Source organism: Neurospora tetrasperma, assembly GCF_000213175.1.
Source record: "Neurospora tetrasperma FGSC 2508 unplaced genomic scaffold NEUTE1scaffold_1, whole genome shotgun sequence".
NCBI lineage: Eukaryota > Fungi > Ascomycota > Sordariomycetes > Sordariales > Sordariaceae > Neurospora > Neurospora tetrasperma.
The window spans coordinates 4,226,075-4,245,483 of record NW_009799099.1 but is presented as its reverse complement, the minus strand read 5'-3'; the positions used below and the strand labels follow the sequence as shown (position 1 = coordinate 4,245,483).

The following is a 19,409-nucleotide window of genomic DNA, read 5'->3' as shown; positions in this document are numbered from 1 at the left end:
GCTACGTACGTATTTAGAAGCAGCGGAGTGTGTCTCGCGAGCAGTTTTTGGTATAATCACCGGGCTAAGACAGTAGTAAATTAAAAACAAGAGAAAAGGAATATATCAACCCCACCCACCCTCCGTCCAATAGCCAACCTGCCAACCTGCCAACCCAAACCAACTTTAAGCATAGATGAGATGAGATGAGGTTCGAGTTTGAAATGCCATTGATCACCAATGCTCCAATCCCTTGGCCTAATCACCATGAACGATTACCACTACCCCGATTTGAAGCCAGTGCAAATTAGCAACCCCCCCCTAATGTGCTTGATGATGAAAAAGTGAAAACATGAAAAGAACGGAAGAAAGGTAACCAATAACACCTTGACTCCTACATGCCTGTTTGTTTGTGTTGATTGATCGTTCGTTTTTCACCTACTGACGATGACGATGACCTCCATGCATCCCGCACTCAATGGCCTCTGTTTCTGAATATCCTTCTTTATGGCACGATGATATTGGTGAATGACCAACTTCCTTTGCCGGCGCTAGTTTTCCTCTGATTGAGTGTGTCTTGTCTTGTCTGTCTTGTCTGTAATGATGAGCGGGATGCTTTTTTCCGGTTTCCAGTTCCGAAACATATCACTCCCTCAGTCTTTGTCCCTGTCCAGGGGATCCTCATAATAATGGGCACCTGTGTCTCAATGATTTGCTGCGGCACCAGCGCGCATTACGAGTTTCCCTCCCATCCCGATTTGCAGCCTTTTAACTCGAGTCCCTCGCACTTCTCGTGCTGTCACTCCTATCACGTCCAGCGCCTTGTCGAACCGCATCCTGATAGCTCGGAATCGGAGGGCTCGGCGGCCTATGAGAACCTGCCCTTGGCCTGTTGTGGCTTCCACCGCTCTGAATCGGCCTTGCTGTGGCTGACGAGGCACCTCGACTCCTGCCGCTGAGTTGGATAAGAGGAGTGTTTTCGCTGTCGGAGCTATGTCTCCTGCTCCCCGGTCGAGAGTTGACAGGGCTGGTATACTCGGGAGGTGGCTGATCCGGACTGAGGAATCCACCGGTTATGGGCTGCCCATCTTGGTCGACCAACGCTGCAGCACTACTGCTAGGTTCGCCTGCATCCTCCGTGGGTACCAAATGAGCAAGCGAGATATCTGTCGGGCTACGAACGGGTCCTGGGCTCGTTGGTGGAAACATTCGAAAGTTGCCTGATCGTGTGCGGTTATGAGAAGAGTCGACTGCAGCCAAGCCTTGTCTAGAATATGTCTGCACGGGATGACTATACCCGCGCCCACGTCCAAGCGTGCTGGTAAACCCATCCTTGGTGCCGGCCTCGAGGAGAATACTGCCTTGCTCGGAACCATATGGCGGTGGCGGTGCGAGCGAGCCAGTCATAGGAGCGAGACCCCACTTCTTGACATTGGCTTCGATGAAGACAAAGCCAGCCTGACCAAAGTTGACATGGACGATGCAGGGTCCGTTCGCGCCGATCGAGGGGAAGAAGTTTTGCGACTTCAAACCGTGTACTACATCCTCCAACTTCTTTCCGTTTCGGGTGAAGAAAATCGTGCCACTTCGCGGGCGGTAGCCGACGCCAATAACATCGCCTTGAACAACTTGCGGGCCGTAGGAAGTAGCATTGAAAGGTTGGTTGTAGCGACGGGTTCCGTTGGATAGGTACGCGACAGAGTACTTGTGAAAGCCTAGAAGGTTCGTTAGTGACTTTGTTCTGGAGGATAGTAACGGAAGTGTACCAACCAGGGAGCCTGAACAGAGGATACGGCTTGGTAGCCATTCCTATGCTAATCAACGTATTCTCCGGCTTATCGTAAATCTTGGCCTCCCAGTAGTAAACCTCATTCTGCTTCGGTACCGGCAGGTTACTCATGACGGTGCATTCGGAATCGAAGAACTCGATCTCGGTGCGGGCCTCGACAAAGCAATTTGCGATTTCCAGCTCCGGCTCAAACTCCCAGGCCGACACTCCCTTCTCCTGTATGGCAAGATATTGGGATAGCGAAATGTCCGTCTGCAGGGACTCGGGTGGGTTGGCGGCGATAAAAGCTAAAAGTGAGGATCGCGTCAGCAACACTTTTCCAGATGTGGCAAAAAGCGCATACTATGTAGACAGCAACAACCGCCGCTTTACCTTTTGCTCTCAAGTATTCCGTCCGTTGCATATCATCCATCGTCTCGAGGGCCTCAGCCTCCTCCCGCAGAAACTGTTGCTCGTCATCGTATTCGCCGGGTCGACCAATGCGGTCGAGGAAGATGCGCCCTGACGTTGTGCAGCGGAAGAAGTAGAAGATGAGGAAGAAGCAGCCGATCAGTATCGCCGACCCGAAGGACGATAACAGACCAATGATGATGCCATTCATCCCGGGACGGTAATCTGGCATGATTATCATGAAGACGGCGCTCCAAGTCTGTTGAAAAAAGAGGGATTCCGTCGCCTCTCTCTCTCTCTCTCTCGGACAAGAGTGTTGGGGTTGGTCGTCTACGTGAGTATTTGAACAACGGCCGACTGACGTTGGCGTCACCGCCAAGCCTTGAGCATCCGTGGCGTGACTTCTTGGCCCTTCGTTGATCCTCACGGCGCTTCCAGGACAACGGCAAGCCCGGCGGATATTCAGAGAGTCGGAGGTCGTGAGCAAGATGGCAACCAGCGGCGGAGGACGGGCAGCTGGGGGCAAACAAGTCGAGGGAAGATGTAGGGTGTTTTTGAAAAGAGCGTGGGGATGGGTTGGGTGGTTGTCGGCAAAACCTGAAGCGTCAGGAATGCGGAGAAGAAGGCAAGTTGGGTCGGCTTGGTTGATGGTGGTTATCGCTGTGGGTAGGCTGGTGGATATCCGTCTTAGTTGGCAGCGCAAGCTAGGTAGGCAGACTATCCTCGCAGTCGCAGGTCCCCAACAAGCAGGCAGGGCAGTTCAGTTGGGGGTTACGGTCTTGGGAGCCCAGGGCGGATGGTGGCTTGTGTCGGTTGATCGATGTTAGTAGCGCACGATGAGGTGGGCAACCGAAATCAGTCAATGGCAACGACTCGGAATGCGCTCGGTTTAGCGATGTGATGCGATGAAAATATCAAGAAGAGGTGAGACAATTTACTGCAGAGGTACAATCGAGAAGTCGTCACAGCAAAAGGACAACGGCGGTGTTGCAAAGCTGGAACGAAGATGGACGATCAAGGGTCAACGAAGAGGTGATGTAGGACTAGAGGTAGGTCAGACGGGGGTGAAGACAAGATGAGTGATGGTCGCCGGCCAACGCTAGAGGTCAGAGGGGAGTGCCCGGCGTCCAGCGAAGTGCCCACTGCAATGAAGCGTGCTTTTCTTGGTCCCTGAAGGTCAGTCAGCATGCCCTGCAGATACTTACTCGACCTCACGTTAAATGCGAGTTTGGACACTAACTGAGCTTGGCACGCTCTAGTATCTCTGAAAGTTATAGCAATAGCACGTGGCGGGGGACGCCTTTTTCTTGTCGGAGTGGCTTGCCAGAATCTGGAGTGACGGAGAACAGGCCTTGGAGGGAAATGGGGGTCTGAAAACAGGTCCCAGTAAGTGTCTGGTGAGGTTTTGGAGGGTGCGGCAGTCTTTTTTGCACGCGATCTTCGTATGGGGGTCGGGCGCAAAAAAGATTGGTGGAAAGCCCAAAATAGCTGTTTTCATTAAAAAAGTCTAAAGAGAGCTTCAGAACTTTTCGTTTAAACAGGGGAAAATAAAAGAAAAAGATGCTATATCAGACCAAAAATGAGGTGCATTTTGGCCAAATATTAACTTTAAGACATGGATGTCAACAACACTACTATAACCTTTAGTATTGGCCGTCATCATTTGACCAAAATTATTAGAAAAACCCAATAGTTCGATCTATTTTTTTCTAGTGTTGGCTTAGAAAAAGTTAGGTTCTTAAGATAATAAGTATCCAAAACTATCTAAAAAGGCGAAAACCTCTGTTCCAAGTTGTAGACTTTTTTCCTTTCGACCCCCATACGAAGGTTGTGAAGCTAACAGTCTTTCCTGGGTCTGTTTTTAGACCCCTATTTCCCTGTAAGGGGAAGACGACGCCCACGATAGTAACGAACTGAACATTCCCGTCATTTGCTGGAAACCCCTCGACCCTCCAACACGGTGTTCCAGCAAGGAATTCTTGCATTCAGCCAGGCTTTTATTTTCCTTTACAACGCTCTTATCGGCTGTCATGAGGCTAGCGCCCGGGTCATAGACTCTGGTCTCTGAGACTAGAGCCGTTATTAACTATAGTAGCGTAGAGTGCGCAGCCCTAATGAAAACCTCTCAGCGCCAGTAGATCCGCATCTTAGATAGACTTTTCCTCCTTCATAGAACCTTAATCAAACTATACAACTAGTACCTATATTAACCATACTATCCCTATTACATTAGGTTCTATCTACCAATAGAACTGATAGATTAAAATATATTGCCGCTGTAGCAGTAAGGGTAATAGTATACTATATCGAATGTAGAAGAAGCAGTAGTGCGATAGGTAGAAGCCTAATAAATAGAGAGGGATAATTTTATTAGAAGTATTTTTATAAGTATAGCATTTGCTAACGCCGTTAGAACCGCTGTTAGTATACCGCCTATTATCTAAGGAATATAGGGTAACCTCTAAATACCCGTTCAAACGATTACTTATGCAATTATTATTACCTCTAGTATTATAATTAGTATTACCTAAAAAGCCGCCCTTATTACTATTTTTAATACTAAACGTAAGAATATCTAGTAGTTAAAGTAGGACGGATCTACTTCAATTTTCTCCCTATTCTTTATATAATTACGTCTTATATATAAAGAAGAGAGAGTAATTAGAGTAATCTCTAGCAATAGATTGGGATAACTAATGCTACTCGACGTGCTCTCTAGCGATAAGATGACCGCGGCCGCGTACTACTCCTAGAAGTTTACCCCCGTAGAGCGTAATTACCCTATCTATGATAAGGAGATGTTAGCGATTGTATAGTGTTTGGAGGAGTGGTTAGTAGAGTTTAGGAGTTGTAAGAAGTTTATTATCGTTACTAACTACTGGAACCTTGAGTACTTTATAGAGAGGTAAAAGCTCTTTGAACGCTAAGCGTATTGGGTTAAACTTCTCTCAAAATTCAACTTCGAAATCCAGTACCGCCCGGGCAAATTTACTATAGTACTTAATGCCCTATCCTAGCAAAATTAGGATAAACCTAATAAAGAGGATATAAAAGCGAAAGAAATGCAATTAATCCCTTAAGAAGTTCTTAAGAATTATATTCGTATAATAGCCTCCTTAATAATTGTAGGGGAGGGTGTAAAGGTATTTGAGAATTTAGATTTATAGTAATTTTATAAAAAAGTAGTTTAGTAAGATATAATCTATTAGAGCGTCTTCTAAATAATTACTAATAGCGATTAAAACCTTCCTACTATAGCCTAAGGTTTAAAAATACAATTAGAAGAATATTTAATTAATAACTTAAGGAGGTTATATTATCGAAACTATATTTAAATCCCTAGAGCCCTAATTATTATAAAAATAATTGCCCTTTATATATCTCTAAAGGATTTAGAGGAGAATATTCTATATACGTATATTATTTAAGGGATATACAATTTGATTACCTTTAATTACTTTAGGAGAGAAGGAATAATATACGCTGTTAATAGAGACTTCTACTAGTTATTAATAAATATTTATATTTATTAGTTTTTAGGGAATTATAATACCTATAGAAGGGTTAAGTATGAAAGAGAATAGAAGAAAGAATTATTTAGGTTGCTACCGATCCTAAATTAATTCTTTAGAAATATTTAAATAGATTTTATTACTAACTTCTTACTTTTAAGGGGTTGTATAAACTTTCTAATTATTAAAAATTAATTTAGTAAAGTAGTAATTTTAAAGCTTATACCTACTATAGAAGTAGGAGCGGTCGTTAAAATTTTCTTATAATATTTTATATACTACTATAGTTAGCTTTAGTCTATTGTTAATAATAAAGGTCTTAATTAAATTAGTAACTTTTAGAAATATTTTTATAACCTCCTTAGAATAAAGTAGTAATTAAATATAGCCTTCTATTCCTAAACCAATAGCGGGCTAAAGTATATAAATTAAGAGGTATAAATATTTTTAAAAATCTTTGTAAATTATGTGTAGAATAACTAGGATTGTTAGTACCCTGCTATATAATTAGTAATTAATAATAGAATTAGTACTATAATCGGAATATCTCTATTTTCTGCTACCTACGGCTATTATCTATAGTCTCCTATAATTATTATAGCCTAGCTAATAGAAGCCGAACTTACTAACCCGTAGAAGAGAATTAAAAGTTTTATTATATAATTATAGTAAATTACAAATCTTTATTAAATAATAATAATTATTTCGGTATAAAATTAAAAATACTTTATAAATTGTAAGAAGTAACCGGCCGAAGTCTTTAAGGAGGGGGATAAAGTATAATTGAACTTTAAGAATTTTAAAATTGAATACTCTAAAAAGAAATTAGATTAAATTTATATTAAATATATAATTTTAAAATTTTTTAGCTTATATATTGTAGAGTTTACCGATTTTACTATAAAGGTCTTCGATAAATTCTATATAGATTTCTTATAATATATTTAAAATAATCTCTTATTAAGGTAAATTATTATTAACCCCCAACCCCTAATTATTATAGTCGATAGTAAGAAAGAATACTTTGTAAAGGAAATCCTATATTATTAAATAAAGAAAGGGTATAGAGAAGTATCAATAAAGTAGGTAGGATAGGCGGAATAAATATAGGAACCTTTATAAATAGTAGTTAATATTATAATATTAAACCGTTTTAAAACTAAATACGGCCCAACTACTATTAACGACGGTCCGGCCGAATATTTTATTACTAAATATAAAAAATAATAGTGTCGGCTACGAAAAGGAAGGAAGGGAGCGATATTAATTCTAAATTTTTCTACTTTTTCTAAATCTTTCTTTTACAATTATTTCCTACTTCTATCGTATCTATCCTTACTTCCAAAGCCGCTACCCAATCCTAAATTACTTTTAATTCGTAGGAAAGGGGCGCTGTTAACAGAGGGGGGGGGAGGGGGGACGCTGCCTTAATATAGTATTAATATTTGTAATTAATTAAAAAAAAAAAAAAGAAGTTAATACCAAGGTTCTAGAATAGGTAGAAAAATAGGAAGAAAGGGGTAGGAGTAATATACCGGTTAATAAATCTCTTCTCATATAGTTTAATAATATTCCTTTAGATATTTATATATTAATTAAGGTTCTTCTTTATTACTACCTTAATTATAACGCCGGTCGCCGCCTTTTAAATAGCGGTCGTACGTAGGGTTATAAGTAATACCCGGTTATACTACTTACTATTATTATAATAATTAATATATATAGTACGATTAAATATTATAAGACAAACCTGCTCTATATTTAAGTAAATAATATAGAATATTGTAGATTCTTTATACTCTAATTATAGTAAAAGGGTTAATAATAAAATAATATTAGAGGGAAAACTTTAGGGGAGCGGAATATAAAAAAAAAAAAGAATTTACTTCAACGTAGTATCTTTTTACTAAGTACGAACTTAAGGGAATCGTAATAATAATAATTACTAGGTAACGGGGGCTAAGGGTAGTAATTGGAGGGGAAGGGTACATTAGAATTTATAGAAAGGGAATTAAAGGGGCTAATATTAGTAAGGAGGAATTTTAGGGGGGAAGGTTGGGGGGCGAAGTATTAAAGCGGACGGAAGTAGAAATTAGCGGGTTACTTTTAATAATATAAAGAGTCTAGGGGCCGAAGCCTAGGGGCGAAATTGAATTAATAGAGGAGGACAGCGTATAGTAGGGTATTTAAAAATATTAAAAAAGTTAGAGGAGATAGGTTAGTATTAGGTGGAGAAGGGAATAATACTATTTATTTTAAGGGATTAAATTACTACTAAAGAAAAAAAGAGAAGAGGGAAAAATTTAAGAAGCGAGGGGGAGGGGGATTATATATATAGATTTAAAGAGCGCGAGCGTTAGAACTACTATTTACTACCTATTACTACTTACTATTAGCTACTATCTAATACTATAATTGCTATATTGGATAGAAGGTACGAGTATAGCAGTTGGCGGTATAGGAGATGAGCTTATAATTGAAATAGAAGTCGCGAACATATTAGGGACTAATTGTAAGGGTAGGTAAGAGAGGGGTAGAAAGGGAGGGAAGGAGGGGAGTAATATTATAAGGCTGGTACCCGGGTTATAGACTCTAGTCTTTAAGATTAGAGCCGTTATTAGCTACAATAGCGCAGAGCGCGCAGCCCTAATAAAAACCTCTCAGCGCCGGTGGATCCGCATCTTAGATAGACTTTTCCTCCTTCATAGAACCTTAATCAAGCTATACGACCAGTACCCGAGTTAACCGTGCTGTCCCCGTTACATCGGCCAAAGGAAGCATCGAGAACGTTTACTAAACGACCTGCATCTTAATCTCGATCGGTAAACGTAACTTTGAGCGTTTGACATCGCCCACTCCGGTCCTTCAAAAAGCGTCCATAAGCACTCACACTGCCTCCTAAAACACAGCGCATAAACAACAACACGCTATTCTAGGAACACTGTTCCATGGGCCGTGTTGGAGTACCAGGGTCCTGCTGGCCGCAGCACCGTTTCATATGGCGCAGTTTGACGACGGTCCGAGATCTCGACGATCATGCCAGAAAATCAAAGATAGGTTACATAGATTGCCGGTCAAGTGTTTTGCAATTAGTGAATCCCAAGAAGTCCTGGACGGTTCACGAGTTTCCTAATCAATGCCTTCCACGGCTGTCAATATATAAAATAAAATCGACTCCGGCAAGGCAGGGTCCAGCATCACACTTTATCGATTTACCACTGTGATATAGAGATCGGCGGCGTCCGTAAGCACAGCGGATTCAAGCCAGTGTCGTCATCCTTACGTTGCTCTGGCTCAAGGGAACCATTGAGTCACTGTTTTCCACATGCAAGTTGACGGACTTCAGTGAACGGCACAAGTTGTGAACTTGGTTCCCTATGGCGCATAACGGAACAAAACCCGCGATCTCGAACAACATGGAGTCCGACACCCGGCGCATCCGGAGCATATCCGAGACTCCGTGTGACCCGGACGTCAACTCATGCAACAGAATTGGCCATTCAACATGCGGTGCGCATGTAACAATAAAGAAGAAAAGAAGGATGTTGAATACACTACTTGCAAATACCATTCACACTAGCTAGCTACCTTTGAACCCTATCAAACAGTTATTTGCTACGACTATAAAACTACATACGACAAACGAACGCCCGCCTGCTTGTGTGTGAGCCAGGTATTTAGCCATTGAAAGAAAAAGAAGGGGTAAGAAAAAAAGAACAAAGGGGTTGCTGTGCGTGTGAAAGCTCGTTCATGCAGACATTATTTCATCTTTCGCTCACCATCTCCGACCCCGTTACGAGTGTGACACATTGCTTTCCACCCATCGCTCTCGCTTCTCATTTCCAATCGTCATGATCATCATAACATCTCGTCAGTCAGCCAGCCGATGTTCATCATATCTTCTCTTTAGTAACCGCCAACGCTGCTATCCCCATCACCATCCCTCCGGTGATGCCTTCTGTACCCAGCACCGTTTCTCTTCTTCCTCCTCTCCTCCGCATACGACACATCGCTTCCCACCGAGCTCTCCGCGCCGCTAACGGGAATATGAACCGGGTGCTTATAGACCTTGTGGCCGCTGATCTCGCTCTCCATCATCTCGCTTTCCGTCCCTGTGTAGCTGGACGGGACCAAGGCGCGTGACGTACGCAGCGGTGGGACTTGGTCAACTTCGTCATAGTCCTGGTTATTCACTCGTGCGTATTGCCCATTGCTGCCCGTGGCGATAACCCCCTCCTCGTGCTCGTGAACGTCATCCAGGACGCTCTCGCCCCGTTCGTCGATACGGCGCAGAGCGATGGACGATTCGTCGCCTACTCCGTGTTGCCAACTGAAGTCCCGTTTCGACGACCGCTGTTCGCGCTCACGCTGCCCGGCTGCTGCAGACGCACGATCCCGCTCTCGCAGACGACGCGCCTCGGCCCGCAGCCGCTCGGCTTCGCGGCTGGCGTTCTTGTCGGCTGTCGAGTACACCTTGCGAATGCCGCCTGTCTTCTTCTCCTTCTCGCGCTCTCTCTCAGGATTACGGTCACGGCCAAGCTCCCGATCATGCTCACGCTCCCGCTCACGCTGCTCGCGCCTCTCCCTACGCTCTGCCTCCTTCCTGGCAGCGCGCTCCTCGTCCCGTTCCTTCTTGCTAGGGCTCCGCTCGCGCTTCTCCTGGTGTTTGATCAACTCCGACGTGACGGTGCTGCCGCTGTCAACAGTCGAAGTACCCACACCACTCCAGCTGGGGTTCGTTGAGCCGTCCCACTCGCTCGCCTCGCTAGCGACGTTGATGCCGCCAACGCGGGCAGGCTTCTCGGACCGGTAGTTGCGCAGCTGCTCCTCAGCCAAAGCCTCGGCCTCCTCGTCAATCATGATGCCGTCGGTGCCGACCTTGCGCTTGCTCCGCTTCTTCTCCTCCTTCTCGCGCGCCTTCTCCTCGCGCCGGCGTTCCTTGTCGCGCTCCTTTTGCTCGCGCTTCTTGCGCCGCTTCTCGCGGCCGTAGATGTCGGACACACCACCCGTGATGCCCGTGATGCCCGTGATGCCTGTGGTGCCGCTTATAACTGTGGTATTGTCCATCTCCGTCATGCCGTCGTCATCTGCTACGTCCTTGTACACGCTGCCGCCGCCAAGAATGGTGCTGGGCGTTGCGCCGGAGTAGATGGTGCCGTTGGGACCCTTGCGGCGCATCACCGTCGACTTGTAGTCGTCCCAGTCATCCTCCTTGAAGTAGAAGCCACCGTTCTTGGCCCAGAAGAAGAACCAAACGGCGCCGATGACGATTGCGGCGCCCAGGAGGCCGAAGAAAGCGAACATGGCCTTGTTGTTGATATCCTGCGGGTGCACGAGACCCTTCTCCGGGTCGGGTCGGTCCTCGTTGTCATTGTCATCGCGTGCTAGAAGAATGCCGCGCGCTGCCAGAGGGCCGAGAGCTGCGATGTCTTTGCCGCTGACAACAAGGCGACGCGCCATGAGGGCGCGAAGCACGGGTGCCATAGTTGCGGTTTGGCGTCCGCCGGTTTGGCAGAGACGGAGGCCCAAACTGAGTTGATGAAGAGCTGGTCAACCTGCCAAGCTGAAGAGAATGTAAGCTTCGTCGATCGCTGGCTTCTGGAGGAATACGGTTGCTGGAATGGAAGGGTTCAATGGAAGAACGTCCAGATGCTTGCAAAACTGCAAGTTGCTGAAGGTTAAGTTGCTTGGGTGAAGAATGCAGGTCGACGTGCTGCAAGCGTTGGCGTAGCCGTAAGCGTCAAGTCTGCCCTGTCTTTCTGGGCAGTGTTTAGGTTTGGCGCTTGGGGGAGGGGGACCTGAGAATGTTGTTCGCCCAGAAACTGGGGGGGCTGGGGAAGGACCGGGGCTGGGCAAATAAGCCAGGGCAGGGGTGGCTCAGTTGTTGTGCGTTGGTCTGTTGTTCTTGCCTGGTTGGCTGGCGATCGTCAACTTCCGTTGGATTCGGTTGGCTGGGAACCACGCAAAAGCCAGGCAGGCACATCTGGCAGGTTCAGTTTGGCAGAACGGCCATCGATCCCCTCTTCACCACTGAACCTTCCGATTCTTTCCCGTTCCTCTCTTCGCGACGCAATTTATCCTCTTCGTTTTACACACATGAATCGCACCTCTTTATCGGTGTTCCGGTTCATAATCTCCTGCTGTCATCGTGCTCGCAGCTTGCAAGCTTGTAGTTCTATGGTAAACCATGACGTCGTTGTGTGGTACCTAGGTACCTTTTTCATAAGCGGCCATTGACCAGCCAAAGGCTTGGCACTTTCAGGGCAACAGCGTGTTTCACCTTGCAACTGAACTGTAAAAATGGAGAATCAGCATTGTGGAGTCAGTGCAGTACAGTTGGACGACACACTTCTGGCACTGGGCCATTCTCGCGACGGGTCACTCACTTACACGGACGGTGCTGTTGGTACAGTATTAGGGCGTGTTTGGATACTCTGAAATGGGGCTCTGAAGTCTTCAGAGTCGAAAATTTAAGAGCGCTGTTTGGGAGCGCTCTGAAATGGACTGGCTCTGAAATTGCTGGAAAATTGGGGCTCTGAAATGGGCGTCTCCACTTTCGACTTTGAGCCAATCAGAAACCGTAGATTACTCTGAAGTCCGTCTTTTTCGTTTAGAACCCAAAAAGCTCCTGAAATGTCGCTCTGAACTAGAAATTCTACACATCTTTTCCAACACGTAACAACCCTCATCACTACCTTCTACTTTCAACCGGTTATAATAACTACTATACCTTTATTTAAAGAAAAAAAAGATGAAAAGGGATATGAGAATATATTAATGAAGGTATAAAAGAAGGTTATACTTATTATAGAAAAATAAATATAAAAATTTCAGAGTATAGAGAACCAAACGGCACTCTGAAATGCCGTTCTGAACAGGAACTGGATGGACCTCAGAATCTTGGCATTTGCTCCCAAAATCCAGTTCAGGAGGGTCCGTGCAGTTCCTCTGAAATGCCATTTCAGAATAACGTTTCAGAGCCCCATTTCAGAGTATCCAAACACGCCCTTACACTTCAGAAAAGCGAGTCCACAAATGCTTTCCTTTTCAAGGGCCATAATTCTAGCTACCCAAGGAAAAGCCCGCAAAGTCACTATGTGATCAAGCTGATAAGAAAGACTTTTGCCAGCTGAATAGCTGAAGCGACTCCTGATGTTGAGAATAAAGGAGACTTGACCGCTTACTATGCTCTGTCCGATAAGGTTCATATTCTCATCGGCTTAGGAACGAAGCTATGTATGCATTGAACAAAATTCGTCCTTTAGGTAGCAGTAACCTGTATGTCTTGGCATGATAGCAAATTATTAACAAATCACAAGTGCTTGATCAAGTGTCGAAAGAACTAACTGTTGCAAGATGTGAGGAATGTATTTATGACCTATGTTCGACAGTTGCGACCATAGGAACGCTTCGCCGCGGTGCCACAGCTCGTTCGGTCGACAGAGAAGGACTCTAGTACATCGATACGATTCAAGATGAAGCAAGTGACATTGCTAAGTGAATGTAAAAGAGAATGTAGATAGGTATTTCTAGCCGACCATCTACTGTCCGGGTTTCATGCCAACTGTTCATCTGCTTCGGGTTTGGAATGTATATTGAACTCTGTCACCACTACCACCACTTTTCCTTAACGAACCAGAAGTAATTAAGATCTTGATCAACAAGTAGAGAGCAGGAATCACAGAATGTGAAATCGATCATGTCGTGCTTAAATGATTTTTTTTGTGCCATGCCAGATATGGGGTATCGTCTCTCCAAAACTTTTCCCGGGTCCATCAGACAGTGACTTGCAGCAAGACTAAAAGTGCCAACCAAGAAGAAAATCGTACAAAATCCAAGTGAGGAGTAGGTAAAGAAGATATTATGAAGAATCGAAGAAAAGGAAGGAAGACATCATCAACGCTAAACATAAGGGCCATAAAGAACATGATACAAACTCGGTTCCTGCTCATCCTTCTGTGTCTTTATCATTGTCATTTCGTCGTCTCATGATCTCGTAATCATCAGAACCAAAACATAAAAAAAGGGGGAAAAAAAGACAATCAGTCGTAAATCTTCGTTCATGACCCAGTGACCGCTCAGTAGCGATATGTCGGAGGATCCGATGGGTATTCGGGATAGGCCGGGATATAGTCGTAATCGGTACCGTCAATATCGCGACCAGCATAATGCATTGATCTTGGGCGTGACCTCGCCCGCGAGGCCGCGCGAGCTCTGGTCTGAGATCGCTCAGCCCGAGAATGACGTTCTTCATAGTGCTGCTGGCGTCCATCTTCGATATACCGAGGCTGGCGCTCATCATATTCCTCCTCGTAATCGTAGTACGCCTTCTCATTTCCGTTTCGCCCGGAGGTGATGGCGTTCCTTGAGATGTTGATTTCAGCACCGCCAGCGCATTTCAGCTTTGCACCGTTGACTTCAAGCACGGCACCCTTGCCCTTCATCACCCGAATGGTGACATCTTCATGTGGATTGGCGCTTGACCGCGTGGTTCGTGTTGTTGCCGAGTGCCTGTAATCGCTCTCATCACGGCTTTCTTCCGAGCTCTTGGTGGAACGACTGCTACCGCCGTTCCTTTGGGCTCTGCGGAGAGTTTCGGCCGTGAGCGGCATCGGATCACCACCAAGTGTCTCGGTCTGGTACTTGGCAGCTTGACGGATCTTTTCTTCGTAACCGCTTCCAGAAGCAGTAACTGGTTGTAGTGCTGCTCCATAATACGAGTGTCGCCGATTATGCCGGCTGGCTATTTCCATCCTGGACTCCTGGTCTTCGTATGTTCCTGCACTGACACTGGGTCGCCGCTGGTGCCTCGGTCTTGACTTGGACCGCGCTCGGCTTGCAGCGGGAGCAGGGGTTTGATACTCGTAAGGAGTTGGCGAAAGGGCAAATAACGCATCGCCCGACTGATCTTCGTCGGCATATCGTGAAGCTCGTCTGCCTGGTGTTGAGGGTACTGGCGGTGGCCTATGTGGGTTGCCTGACGGGTGAGCAGTAGAAGACCTGACTGGAGGGGGCATTCTTCGCGCATCTTCGTCCCTCGACAGCTTTCTGTGGGAAAGAGAAGGCCGCGGCATCGATCTCTCGTTCTCTTCGTCGAAATCTGCCTCCCCGTATTCAAGAGTGCGGGAGGTACGATAAGCCAGGGCGGTTCGGGGGCGATTCGGGCTAGTTCCGAGGCTAAGAGCAGCGAGTTGGGCATCTAAGCGTGCATCAACGGGTTGAGCAGAGAAGTAGTCTGTAGCCTGTCGGCTCAACGAGCCCGGCGTCGGAATCGGGAATGGCTGCATGGGTCCCGGTCCAGCCCATGTTGGCGGAGTAGCTGGATAGGATTGAGGCATGAATTGCGGAGGAGGCGGAGGCCCAGAGGCAATATAGCGAGCAGAAGGTGGAGGTGGTCGTGTCGGGCCTGTCCCGTAATAACTAACGGGCCGGGGAGTGGAGGTCTGAGGACGAGGCGGTCGAGAGGAGGAGGTTGTCATGGTAGGGCTCACACCGTAATATGAGGCCTCGATCTCCCTTCCGTTCCTGTCGTAATCTCCCCGCCGGTGAAGATTGCCGGTGGTGTTAGCATGTCGTGGAACGGGGCGTGAGGACGACATGCTGGATCTTTTGGTCCCAGATGTCGACTTTTCGCGCTCTCTTCGTGCTGTCTTTGAGGATTCGCTTCTGCGGGGATTTTGTGTCGAGTCGGAGTCGGGCTGGCCGTTTGTCACTATGGGTGAAGAGTCTGACTTCTTGTGCTCTTTTCGTGCGCGACCGGAGCTCGAGTTTTCTTTGGAGCCAACAGAGGCAGCGTAGCGGGAGGTTCCTTGGATAATGTTTCCGTCGTCGTCGGCGTCTTCCACAGACGCGATTCTTGAACGGGTCGAACTCATTGGAAACGAGCAACAGCTCGCGAGACGGTATTTAGGGCCACTTGAGAATACGGACCAAGGCAACTGAGCCGCAAGGCGGAGGCGGGCCGCAGTGAGGATATTCAGTCGCTAATGTAAGGACAACGAGGTTAGCTCATGCTTGCGCAGTGGATGCCGACGCCAACGACAACAACAAATGACACACAGTCAGTTGGGACGAAACGCACGAACCTAAGAGCGGGGGTGATCCTGGAGCGATGACCAATGGTGCAGGACAGAACAGCAAGGGTGAAGTGGAGACTGAAGCGTCGGGAATATGGGATGGAGTCAGGGCCGTCTCGTCTGATGTTCCAGCTAGCGCTTGTTGTCAGTGTCTGCTTCAAGCCGACGGGACTGTGGTGTCTCGTCGCGACGGGTGATGCCCAGCAATAGCCCAAGGAGGGAAGTAGCAAGGCTACAGAAGATATAAAAAAAAAAAAAAAAATATGTAATGGAGGAATGTGGCTGAGTGGGCGACGACGAGTTTTATTGACTGCGGGGGTGTAGCCTCTGCCTCCGACACTTGGTCCAACTAGAGGTAGGTAGAGGTAGGGACAGACGGGACTGGAGGGGTGCGACGCGTGCTGGGTAGCTGGATGCTTGCAAGCTTTCTCTATTCAAGCGCAGTCTTCTCTTCTTACACTAGGCTGCCATCCAGGTCTGTCTGAGCTGGGGCGGGAGACCCAGAGCCGACAAAACAGAAACGGGGCGACGGGAATGGGGAGACACCTCAGCGAGACACCTCAGAAGAAAAGAAGGGAGGGGGTTGGAGGGGAGTGAGCGAGTGAGTGTGTGTGACGCAGAAACACCACCCACACTTGTATCGATAATGCAGCAACGGCGTCAGCAACGGTGCCCCGGAAAAAAAAACAGCTTGACGGAACGGTAAGTGACCGGAGAGCGACTGAGCTGGCACTACCAGAGCGTTTCGTTTCTCTCGATCATTCCGGGCATTTCTGAGTTGAACAAATTCCTCTTATCGCTTTTTCTCTTCGCGGTGACCGCAGCATCTGAACGTCCCGTCTACTGACATGTCCGAGTCGATGCTGAAAGATTCAACGGCGTTGTTCGGGTATTCGTACCGTATGATACGCTGCTGTATGACAGGGTGTGCCTCGCGGACTTGGGGATTGGGTGCTGGAGCACGGTGGATCCGTTCTGTTGTTGATCCCGTTGTGGGGGAGACTGGGGGAATGGCCCGCTCCAGATAGTGAGTGAATCGTCGTCAACCACAAACCCTTGCTCCGAGGTAATCGATCCTCCGACGACATGAAAGAATCACCACACTCGAGTGTCTATGGTTAAACCTCCAGGAGATGAGGCGATCAAAAGGCAGAGACAGATGGGCGGAAAAGCAGAAACGCGAAATGATGTTCTCAAGTCTCGCAAGGCAGTGGTGATCTTCACGCGCATGAGCAATTGCTGCCATAAAATATTTGGAGTAAGACTGCAGGTTGGGCTGTCTCTTGCAGCTCTTAATGTTGGGAATTAACGGATGGGCGGTTGATTGTTACACGAGGCTTCAACTCTCCGAAGGGTGTGGTGGGGTAGACGAGTTTGAAGTTGTTGCTACTCGCCTGAAGGAGGGTACAGTTTGGGCATTGGCCCGAGTGACGGGAGTGAAGAAAGGGGGCTGGTGTGTGGTTGCTCTGCGCAGATGAGGACAAAAAAAAACCAAGCGCAAAGAAAATGAAGGCAATGGGAAATGATGTCGACGACATCCCGGGATGATGGGATGGGTAGGCTGTATGAAAACCTGGAGACATAATGTACCACTCACCACAGCCTGTTATTGTCTAGCTTATCCATCTGCTTCGCCGTCTTTACTGCCCGACCTCTTCTCTTTGGGTATCAACGGTAATTTGCAGGATTGCTTCGGTGTATGCCGTACAGGCACAGTCGACACTCGCTTCGTTTGGACCCCCAAAGCCGAAAACGATATCGTGACATGAATGGAAGCTGGTTAATGCCTCGTGAGGATGTGCCTGGAATCACATTGAATCTTAGAGTTTTCAAGGGAGCAGGTAATTGGAGTCTGGGTATAGTCGGTGCAGCAAATGTATATGAGAATAGCCACCGCCCGCTTTCTAGGCAGAAGGGTCAACACAGCCATTCGCGTCCTCCATCTGATTTAGTTGTTCGCTCTTTCTGAAGTTGTATGGTAGGTTCTGAAATGCGGCTTCTGCCCGTCACAGTGTCAAAGTCATCCAGCTTGGTGTAGGCATGTAGGTTAAGTTGCGTTCTCATCGATGTGTGTCCCAACCTGCTCAAGTCTATGACAGTAGAAACCATGAGCAATCAGAAGCATTGAACCTTTAGCATTCACCGTTTTCGGGTCAAGTGAGACATGGCGCCCTCAAGGAATCCTGAGATGAAATCCTCGATTGTCAGCATTGTCTCAAGGCAAGAACAAGGGAACCCGTCTTTGTCACCAGCAATTTTTCGCTTCGCAGTACAATGCCATGTGGAAAATATCTTTATTCTGCCAAGCCCTCGAGAGTTTTGAGTGTGGGCGTGAGTGTGATGCCCACAGTCGTCCTTACCTGTCCAACCCAAATGCATAAAGACTAGTGTTAACCCCTCAAACTTCAAGTCACCCGCCCAGAAGATGCGTTTCTAGTGCATCATTGTAGCGAGACTAAACCAACGTGCGGCACAGGGAGGGTGGGATAACTGGGAGGGTGCAATAGATGTGCCAGCTTCGCGCATTGTCGCAATTGCGCGGAAGAATGCGCGGGAGACGAGCTACGTCTCATGCTGTATCGCCATCAAAAGCGGCTTGTCACAGGAAAAGAATAAGGGAAAAAAAAATGCGAATCGTCCGTGAAATCTGCACTGAAGAGCAAGTGACTCAACATCTTTGTCGCACAGCCAAAGCCATCTTGGGCGGTCACCGACTTGTAACAAATTGGGCAGATTTCCAAGACGCGCTCTCCTTTATACTCGGCACAGGTACAAGGCATTGACTCAAGTGTAAGGGTGCAGCCAACCTTTTGTGCAGACTATGCGAATCTTTGTAAGGACGATGCGGTCGATGATGCACATAATTATTGGCGTACCAGTACCATGGTGTTCTAGTGACATCACCCCAAGTGAAATAGCAGCGTCTTGGTTCCCGCCAATCTGGTATCTCCATACTCGGCGCAGATCACTCGAAGCCTTTTGGAAGGAGTCTGAGAGTCCAGACGTGGCTGAAACATCCAACGAGGAGAAGGAGGCTCAAACTGCAAGCTGTGGGCCAAAGAAGGCACCTCAGATCACCAGTCGTCCAAGTCCGGTCGAGTTGTAACGCGTATCATCCTTCTGGGGGCACCTGAAAATCATGGTTTCGGCCCTGATCGACAGAAATTTGACAAATGAGCACCGTGTATCCCTTTGTTGCTTGGAGCTTGGAGCTTCGGTCCAGACAGAAGGTCCGTAGCGAAGTGCTTCGTTTACGAAGAACCAAGCACGGGCTGATAGATAGCCTGGTCGTGGTATTCCCTCCGATTTAGTCTGCAGTGTCAAAAAAATTTCTTGCTCTGATCAAACAACGACTTCCGTGTTCTTCGTCTTCAAACAAACCCGAAGACTAAGCAGGTCTAGCACAAACAACCGTGCTGTTCTCGATAGTTAGCCGCATTGTTTTGATAGGATGGGGGAACATGAATGGATAGGTAGCTGGCTCACCAAAGCATCGATGCCCAGCCACTGGCCAGCTAGTCGTCTGATACAATGCTGCTATTCAGGCCGCCTTAGAGCAACCGAACCAAAAAAATGAATAAAAACGAAATCATGGAACTATTGGACAAGAAGCGCGCAAGACGAAGAAAAAAAAAAAAATAGGGGAGCCGAAGAGTGAAGACA

General features: G+C 47.0%; 3 protein-coding genes across 3 annotated transcripts; all 3 read right to left on the bottom strand.

Annotated features, from left to right (window-relative positions):
• Nucleotides 1-524: 524 nt before the first annotated feature.
• Nucleotides 525-2,390, bottom strand: NEUTE1DRAFT_77126 (uncharacterized protein; the record flags this gene model as incomplete). Its single annotated transcript, XM_009850047.1, has 3 exons — nucleotides 525-1,694; nucleotides 1,750-2,055; nucleotides 2,141-2,390. The coding sequence occupies 3 exons, from the start codon at nucleotides 2,388-2,390 to the stop codon at nucleotides 748-750; spliced, it is 1,503 nt and encodes a 500-aa protein (XP_009848349.1).
• A 6,808-nt stretch (nucleotides 2,391-9,198) lies between these two features.
• NEUTE1DRAFT_116046 (uncharacterized protein) lies at nucleotides 9,199-11,357 on the bottom strand (the record flags this gene model as incomplete). The annotated part of the gene is made up of 1 exon (XM_009850046.1): nucleotides 9,199-11,357. The coding sequence occupies one exon, from the start codon at nucleotides 11,152-11,154 to the stop codon at nucleotides 9,577-9,579; it is 1,578 nt and encodes a 525-aa protein (XP_009848348.1).
• Nucleotides 11,358-13,143: 1,786 nt separating this feature from the next.
• Nucleotides 13,144-15,566, bottom strand: NEUTE1DRAFT_127913 (uncharacterized protein; the record flags this gene model as incomplete). The annotated part of the gene is made up of 1 exon (XM_009850045.1): nucleotides 13,144-15,566. One exon carries the CDS (start codon nucleotides 15,543-15,545, stop codon nucleotides 13,749-13,751), a length of 1,797 nt encoding a protein of 598 aa, XP_009848347.1.
• Between the last annotated feature and the right edge of the window lie 3,843 nt (nucleotides 15,567-19,409).